Genomic DNA, 9846 nt, shown 5'->3' on the forward strand with positions numbered 1-9846 from the left:
TATGACTCTTGTGAATGTTGGAACATGGAACAGACCATATGAAAGGTCTGGGTGTGCTGAATTATTGATTCCAAAAAAAGATCTGATCCTTGCATACAATGCAGATTTAACAAGGTTGATTGATGGTATGCCCCGCAGAAAATTACCCCATATCATGGTCTAAATGTCCCAAAGTTAGAAATGAAATTAAAGGGATCAAGTTCTGCGACTGACCCAATTCTAACAGTAAAATGACTAATGTAAAATGACTGATTGTGATGAAATATTATAACTTTTCACTAAAACATCAATGTGTCTACATTAAGCACATCTAGGTATAATATTGGGAGTGAAATAGAAAGTGTTACAGCTTCGTAACAAGCATACGAGTGCCCTCCAGTTTCCTTCCAATTTTGGATATGATAGAAATGAGTGAGTGTGAATAAGTGTCCCATCCAGAGTGTATTCCTGGCCTCACATCTGGTGTTCCTAGGATACACTCTGATCTGCACAACCTGGATCAGTATAAAGCCGTTACTCAAAATGAATGAATTGTTACATAATAGTGCACAGCGCAGATCAAAATCTTTTTTTTTTTTTTTGCATTACAAAATATAATTGTGCATTACAGTATGCAGTATAAACAAATATAACTGGGTCATTGAGCCTCAAACACAAAGTCATGTGAAAGACAATGAAAAATGATAGTTACAGTTTGTTGTTAGATAAGATATACCTTTATTCGTCCCACAGTGGGGAAATTTCTATTGATAAGGTAACTCTGTGATTAAGGCTTTTGAACTAGCTACAGGAAAGTTATTTTAAATCCCAGACCCCTAAACAAAACCCTTAACTCAGCTTTATAATTCACTTGTATAATGCTTTTGGGAGTAAAAAAAAAAAAAAAAGCAGCCTTGTCTAGGAACTTCTTATAACACTTCCACCTGTAGGAGCTTTTGAAGAACTGAATAGACACTACTGGAAAATTTTATAAAAGTGCTTACATTTACAAAAACGGATTTTTAGACTGGCGAAGTAAGTAAAAGCCCATAGCAGAAATGAGGATGAGCACTAGGAAAATGTACTTGCAATTTTTAGCGAATATTTCATCTGTTACACCTGAAGAAAGTTGCGTTGCAATTTGCCATTTAAACTCACCATTGATTCATTTATTAAATTAAGCTTATGGGGCATATTTTAAAAAAGTCTCAAGTTCAAAACATCTGTTAACAACCTAATGTTTTTAGGTTATCTAAATATCCACACTGTGGTATTGTTTCTTAACAGGGAAACAGGTGAACCGATAGAATCTGAACTAGCGAGCTCCAGAGGTGGAAACGCATGGTGATTGTAGTACAGAGTCAAAAACAGCAAACTGTAGTTTGAATAGTTTTAGATCTTACAGGCAATAAGATTTGTGCTTTGCTCTGCAAATAAATGATAGAGCACACAGGTTATTAAAAGGGTCCTGTAAGGTTGACTAATGGACTTCGGGGAAAAGGTTTCCAGTTAATTCAATTACTAAACCATTAATTATGCATACTATCCTCTTGCTATAATTACACACAGGGAACAAATAAATGGAAATTCTTCCTTATCTGAAACTCATTTGGTCTGTGATGTCCTCTCAAGTCAAAATGATTTTTTTTCTCTTTGGTCAGCAAAAAATAAATAAATAAATAATAAAGAGTTTCTTTATTACAATCAGCTCTATTTTTTATTCAAGCCTGTAGGAAGTAGAAACAGTTTTGTTCATTACAACATACTGGAACTCCTGGTGATTTAAAACATGACCAGGTTTCTTCTTTTCTTTCAAAACAACAAACGTTCAGTGACAAAGTCTCCAAGTTCTAAATTTGCTTCTTTTTTGTTTTTATTCATATCTTTATAAAGGGCTTTAACATAGACAAGAGAGCAGACAAGAACAAAAATGACCACATGTTGACTTTTTGCACCTTCACTTTCTTCTACAGATGAAGAAACTTCAAAAGGTCTTTACAATGTAAAGGGTAGGTGTGGGGACTCACTACAGGAATTCACTGGGCAGTGCAAATAAATATGTATATTTATAATTATGTGTTTAAGTTAAAATAATAATTATTTTGGGCCCAAATATTAACAGTGAATGACAAAAATTAGATGACAAAACAAAATTTTATATTGCTGTTGACTTCTTTTTAAAGGACTGGAGGTACTTTTGGAAAAAAATAAAAATCACGTAGCATCTGCTGCCTGTAACTCCTGATGCTACTCCCAAGAGAGCGAACAAACTGTCTGCTGCTGCAGGGAGGCACGAGGCGATAGACAGCATGCTGGAAATGCACTTCTGTTCATTTCAGTTTAGAGACCAGTTTTCTTAAATCCACTCTTGTTGAATAAATTGACTCGGTTTCTGGTTGCCATTGTATTAGCAGAGATTCCAGGCTGCTGCAACACCTTGTCCAGCGTTGTCTTCTTAATAGCGGCAGGAGAGATTTCCTCCTGATCAGCGAGAAACTGCAGTTCCCTTGAAAGAAGAAAAAAGTCCACAATTTAACAAAAGCTCTGATATATCTCTCCAAAAACAGGACAGAATCATGCAGAAGACAAAAAAAAGCAGGAGAAAAATTACTTGGTTCTGATACAAGAAGCCTCCACAGCATTGATGAGAAGGCTCCGGAAGCCGCCGCTTTCAAGGAAGTGCAGGGCGTGGATGGTAGCGCCCCCTGGTGAGCACACATTGTCCTTTAACTGGCCTGGGTGCTGCTCTGAATCAAGGAGCATTTTAGCAGCGCCCTGAAATTAGAAAGAATACAGGGCATGCTGGTCAGATATATATTACAGCTCTTACGCTAATCATTACTGGTATACTGTTTGTGAAACATTTACAACTATCAACAATATTTTGCTTAACTAATTTACTTATTTAAAATAATTACTTAATTTTCCTGCATATAGGAATGTAACTAGGTGATATTTGTCTAATCCGTTTAAAACTTGTCCTACTGTAAACTCAGATTCTTGTTCTTGGCTGGTAAGAGTGGGAACAGATGTAATCTGCTTCAAGGTTGCTTTTCAGTTCGTCACTGTTATCAAAAGTGGTTGTAGTAACCTTTCCAGTCAGCTCAAACTGGTCTCACAATTTTACTCTGACCTCTTAACAGTGCATTTTTTTAGCACTAACCTGTACAAACTTCTCCATTTAAAAATACAGGTAGTCATCAACCTTATGACCACAGTCGCTAGCCAGCTGTGCGTACCAGCTTCCGGCATCATTTCGCAGTACTGCACATATAGCCTACTCTACTTACGACCAAATCGTGTTATGACCGAATTTTTCGGTCCAAATTGTGGTCGTAAATCAACGACTACCTGTACTGAAAAACTTAAACTAGCCAACCAAGTGGGTCACTGACACTGCATCCCCCCTACTCTGATGTAAACATTTGCATGAATTAACAGGGGCACAATTTTTCAAAAAAATGGTTGGTAAGAGAATATAAAAATGTAATTTTGTGGATAGTTAACATTAGCAAGTTCTCATGATTAATGCTGAGCATCACAGTAAGTAATGATTTAAGCTAATGATCTCAACTGCAGCCTCCTGAATAGTTAAGAGGAGAGTCATTAGAGCCAGAGTGCAGATTGAGCAAGTCTTTATATCTCCCCGTGAGACATATACATTTTCATGATCTGTGTCACTCTATTGCATTGTCATAAAAAGTTATCTAATGATTGGCCTTTAAAAAGGATTAGAGACAGAACTAGAGGAAAAATCAAAGATAGTGATATCAAAAAGTTTCAAGAGTAGTTTAGTAACAGACCAACAGATGGCATCCCGCAGTCACAGGGAGCACCGACCTTCATAAGTCAGTGTGCCGAAAGACATCGTGCTGTGGACACATTACCAGGTCTGCTATTCAGACCACGTGCGCACCCTGTCACCGAGCTTTACTCATACGCGAAGACATGATCAACATAATCTCACTTCCACACCCACCCTGCTTGCCAGATTTGGCTCCTGCGGACTTCCCGAAGATGGAGATCCAGCTCAAAGCTGTCATTTTTACACTATTGCAGAAATCCAGCGCGAATCGCAGAAGGTGCTTGACACGCTTAAAAAGAAGACTTCCAGGACACATTCCAGAAGTGGCAGTAGTGGGAGCACTGTATTGGGTTTAAGTGGTGGTTTAGTGGCTGAGGCTTTAAGCGAATGAACAGAAGGTTATGAACTACAATCAGGGGCGCTTCCTTGCAAAATAGCCTTAATCTCGGCTTAACTACATCTACTATTCAGCTAAATGAGCAAAATAAGAACCTTTTACAGAAGGCATAAAAATAAACAGCATACTGTGTCAATTTATTACATACAATTATGTTAACAGGAAAACAATGGCACAAGATCATATTGATGTCTGATGTGATAATGTGTATAAAAGCACTACATACAAGCAGCGCCTGTGCTCCCAGTCTCACAGCCAGCCTCCTGGGCAGTCCCATCTTCACACCACCATCAGCCAGAGCATCGAGAGCTGTGAAAGCCTGAACACGCACAAACATAAGCAATGAACACCTTGGCAATTGCTGACTCTTCATTTCGAAACCGTGCAACATTAAAATCTCCTCATCACAGGTTAACTGGACTAAATAATTCAGCAAATAGCACGCCTTCTGAATATAAAGAATATGCTTAATCAGCACCCAAACAGCAAGCCTCAACATTTTCATGAACCCAAAAACCACTCACATAAGCTGGCCCACTGCCGCTGAGTCCTGTAACAGCGTCAATCAGATCCTCCTCCACCTCCGTGCAGAAGCCCACACTGGCCATTAGCTGCTCCAGAAGCTTCCCGTCCTCCACCTCAGCGTGCGTGCCGGTGGCGTATACCGTAGCCCCCTCACGCACAACCACTGGGGTGTTAGTCATGCAGCGAATCACCTTAGGGTCAGGACGATACTGAAGCAGTTTCTGTACACACACACACACAGAGAGAGAGAGAGAGAGAGAGAGAGAGAGAGAGAGAGAGAGAGAGAGAGAGAGAGAGAGAGAGAGAGAGAGAGAGAGAGAGAGAGAGAGAGAGAGAGAGAGAGAGAGAGAGAGAGAGAGAGAGAGAGAGAGAGAGAGAGAGAGAGAGAGAGAGAGAGAGAGAGAGAGAGAGAGAGAGAGAGGGGTTTTAGGGTTATTAAGATACGTATTACTGTTTAAACCATTGCAGGACAATAAAAAAATCTGAGTAGATTTCATACACAGAAAACAGTACTCAGTCTGATTTCTGCATCTACATACCCATTATGAATTATACATCTAATGGAAAAAAAAAATCAATTGTTAAAAGTAATGTACATAAATGATAGCAGTTCATGCCTGCAGAGAGTCGCGTGCGTGAAGTATAAATACATAGCGCAGATACAATCACCTTGATCAAAGGTTTTAAACTTTTATTGCAACACGGTACATAATAATATAAAAGTATTCAGAATCAGTCTGAAGGAAAATGTGCCTCAAACTGTTCACCTGCAAAAAGCTTTTTTTTTTTTAAAATCAATAAATAAATAAAAATAAAAAGACTGATCACGATAAAAGACTACAAACACAAACAAGCCAAGTATAGAGTAGAACACTGAGTCAAGTCCTACATGAGGCACTGAGTCAAGCCCCTAGGCAAGATCCCAGTAAAGATCAGAGTCGAGTCATGAGTAGAATTCCCAGCAGAGCTTTTAGTTGAACCCTGACTAAAGCCCGGTGTTGAGCTCCAAATCAGGCTCCAAGTCAAGCTTTCAGTAGAGCTCCAGTTTGGTTAGAGTCCAGCCCCCTGTTAAACACTGAGCCATGTTCCAAATCAAGCCCTAAGTCAATCTCTGAGTAGATTTTGAGTTGAGCCCGGTCTTTTTTGAAAATCAAGCTTAAATTTCAGAAACAGAAATGTAACGTGTGCACATAGTGAAAACAGGAAGGATGGTAGGAAAAAAGAACTGTACCGTATTTTCCGAACTATAAGCCGATACTTTGTCACCACGCTTGGATCCCCCGCGGCTTAAACAGTGAAGCGGCTAATTTATGGATTTTTCCTGGGTTTTTCCCGGTTTCACAAGCTTCAAGCCAAAAAACTGAGCCCCATAACATTAAACCAATGAAATTGACGAACGGGTTCAGGTGAACCAATGAAACTCTTTATATTAAATGCACTCCCACTGAATCAGGCCGCACCACATCATAAATATGGATGCGGTTCCTCGGACGTTTAACCTGCCGCTCACTCGGACTGGCAACAAGAAATGCAAATCATTCGTCACGCTGAAAACAACTGGGCATAAAAAAACGCACTTCACCTGTGTTCTGAGCTGCACGGCATCGGGAGAAAAGCTTCACCGATGGTGATTTTTAAATGCATGACGATGCAAAAAGAAAAACTCGAGAGAAATAGTTGTGGAAGGAAGGAGGAAGACAGTGAACAATGACTTTCTTGGTAGGCTACTGTTTAGATACAAGCCGTGTAACAGACACTGTCTTTCATTAAAGCCTGTGTAAAGTTCATTAGTTTCAATATATGAACCTGCAGCTTATAGACAGGTGCAACTTATTTATGTTCAAAATAAAAATCTCAGTGGTGCAGCTTATATTTGGGTGCGCATAATAGTCCGGAAATTACGGTGTGTGTGTTTGTGTGTGTGTGTGTATATATATATATATATATATATATATATATATATATATATATATATATATATATATATATATATATACATATATACATATATACATACATACATACATACATACATATACACACATATACACACACATATACACACACATATACACACACATATACACACACATATACACACACATATATACATATACACATATACACACACACACACACACACACACATTTCCCCCCCACACACACACACACACATTTCCCCCCCACAAAGAGGGGAGGTAGAACTGCATGCATTAGTGTGTGATCTGGTCATGTTCCAACTGCAGGCCATGTGCCAGAGCAAAGGTTCAAATGTATAAAATCAAAAATAATTTTATGTGGGTGAGGGTGCTTTTGATTTCAATTAACAATGTAAATAAATAACATGAAATAAATATTAAACATTAAATAGCCTAAAATGTCGATGAAAATCAGCACCACCATCATTTGAAAACCCTGCTGTGACATGATTTCCTTATGTGGCTGCATGGATGGAAAGGGTATTATATGAAATCATGTGAATAGTGTTTATGCATTTCTCTTATCACACACCTTCTCAATAGAGCTAATGGTGACTCCTGCAGCACAGGACACGATGAGATGCCGGTCTTCAATATCAGGTCCGATTTCATCCAGAACGAAAGGAATGATATGAGGCTTGACGGCCAAAAAGAGGACATCACTCTTGTGCGCCGTTTCCTTGTTGCTGGTTGTGAAGTTTACGCCCATTTTCTTAAGTGTTTTAAAGAAATGTGATGTTACACCTCACATAGAAACAGCACAATCACTGTCTGTATGAAAGCCACTACATATTGTCTTCAACTACGCAAACTCTCTCTCACACTCACACACACACACACACACACACACACACACCTGAATCCAGAACACACACACAGGCCTCTAAATCCAGAACACACACACACACACACACACACACACACACACACACACACACACACACACACACACACACACACACACACAGGCCTCTGAATCCAGAACACACTGACCCTGAGCCCGGCCACTGTCGGCAGATCTGTATCCGGAGAACTGGCTGTGACCCTGTGAGCTGCAATTACACCTGAGAGAGAAAGCCAGGAGCAACAACAGGAACAAAGAGAAGAACAAGAGAGCCTGTAAATGTGTGGTGTGTGAGAAAGCAGAGCAGAGCTGGCATCCAAAACACTAATTATAACAACCACAGAACTCAAATCTCTCCTGGTGTTTAAAATCAAGAATAAAACAAGCAAATGAAGCTCTCTGGGTACTAAATCAAATATCCAGATGATAGTCACCAGGATCAGGAAGATCTTACCTGCTGCAGTAAAGCCCTTGACCAAGGCTTGGGTCAGCTGACCCGCTCCAATAAAGCCTACACTCATTCTGTTTACCTCGATAGACCTGAAGATTAACAAATACAGACTCAGTTATTCATTGACTAAAAAGCATTATGCAGGATTTATAGAATATGGCACAATAAATTATTATTCAGATTAGGGTTGCACAATGTATAAATGATTTGCTAATCATTGCAATATTGAATTCCATGTTACTAATAATGAAGAAGCCAGTAATATGGAAATGATCCCTTTGAACAGATTTTGTAGTCTGATCTCTAGGATTCATCTCAGCAAGAGCAAGCCTGTTCAAACAAATATCAGCTGGATACCAGAGACTCGTATAATGACGCTCACACTGTACATTCTTTAATTACAATCAGTAGTGTCTGGCTTTATACTATCAATTTGCCAAAGACCAGTTCTTTGAAATAGCACTATTGGGTGTGACTCTAACAAGCTTCATAATTTTGTTTGAAAAAACTGGTTTTCCACCTTCGCCTCTATGACAGGTTATTATTCTAGCTACGATTGCTTTTGGTTTGCTAATCAGAGATTCTTGTCTAATTGCTTCATGACAATATCTGCTTTAAAATAAGTATCCAAATGAAATTGGATAAAATCGAATGTGGATTTCTGTAGCATATTTAAATTAGTTGGTCCTCTTGTGAGAATTGACTTATTTAGTAGGAATGCCAGATCAACCCATACTCAAGGTTTTATTACCAGGATCAGAAAACTTCTAATATTTTACAGGTCGTTTTTCAGTGATTTGCAGTCATTTAATTCTCCAAGGCTGTGCTTGATCATAATGAGAGAAAAAACAAACAAACATAATATCGAATAGTTCTGGTGCATGCTACAATATTTAGACCAGATTCTCACCAAGTAAAAACTGAGAATGGTTTTTGGATTAATTTATTTTTATAGGATGGTTCAAACTTTCAACATTTTTACAACAGGAAGCTTTAACAGTCTGTAATCCCAGCAATCTATAGAGGTTATTACAAGAACAACAATGAAGCACTCCACAAACAATAAAGACATGAAAAAGTGTATCAACCAAGGCTTTAGCATGACACTATACATGTGTCACAGATTCATCCATAACCAACATCTTGACCTCTGCTAATGAACACAGACTTACATTAACTTAGTAGCATCATTAGCCCTGTGAATGAAAGGGTCACTAACCGTTTCCTCGTATGGAATTACTGTATATCAGGGTAAATGCCTACCTTCACACCTCTCTCAAGCGTTGACAGCAAATTCTGTTGGTTTCAAAGCGTCGCTATTAATGTCGCGGAATATAATCACCGTTTTTGTGTCAACGTGGCTTCCTCCTGTACACAGCGCGCCAAAGAGAGAGTCGGAGAGAAGCGACCAATCAGAAAAGTGAGTCTTAGATCTTGTAACCAATCAGCGCTAAGTGTGTTGGTGTGGGCGGAGCTTCGGGTACTACAATCCAGTTGCATCATTTCCTGCACCACGTTTGGAGCTTGGATAATAACACAGGTCAAGTTCACAGTCATGTGACGTGGATAAGCGGAACTGTGCAACAGGGATAAACTATTACAGTCATCCTGACTACTTTTATTATTTTATTTTTTTTTTATTTATATAAAAAATGGGCAACATGATATAAGCTTGACATAAAAATTTTACGACTTTAGTGGTCCTTTTTTTATTTTTGCATTTGTCAAATTATATATCACACTGCAAACAATTATAAACAAATAACAGTTTCTACTTAAAAACATGATTATAATAAATGAAAATGTGAAAAAATGAACTTAATAGAGCAGATTGCTTTTCAAAAAAAGCATTTAGAGATTTCCATT

The 9846-nt window shown here is 38.6% G+C and overlaps 1 protein-coding gene across 1 annotated transcript; it reads right to left on the minus strand.

Annotated features, from left to right (window-relative positions):
* Positions 1-1669: 1669 nt before the first annotated feature.
* Positions 1670-9399, minus strand: pycr1b (pyrroline-5-carboxylate reductase 1b). Its single transcript, XM_083558057.1, has 8 exons — positions 9244-9399; positions 7984-8069; positions 7679-7749; positions 7218-7397; positions 4706-4927; positions 4408-4500; positions 2591-2754; positions 1670-2485 (listed from the first exon to the last, which is right to left on the minus strand). Exons 2-8 carry the CDS (start codon positions 8048-8050, stop codon positions 2320-2322), a joined length of 963 nt encoding a protein of 320 aa, XP_083414183.1. The 5' UTR covers positions 8051-8069; positions 9244-9399; the 3' UTR covers positions 1670-2319.
* Between the last annotated feature and the right edge of the window lie 447 nt (positions 9400-9846).

This window comes from Silurus aristotelis, assembly GCF_946808225.1.
Source record: "Silurus aristotelis genome assembly, chromosome: 13".
In the NCBI taxonomy this organism is placed as follows: domain Eukaryota; kingdom Metazoa; phylum Chordata; class Actinopteri; order Siluriformes; family Siluridae; genus Silurus; species Silurus aristotelis.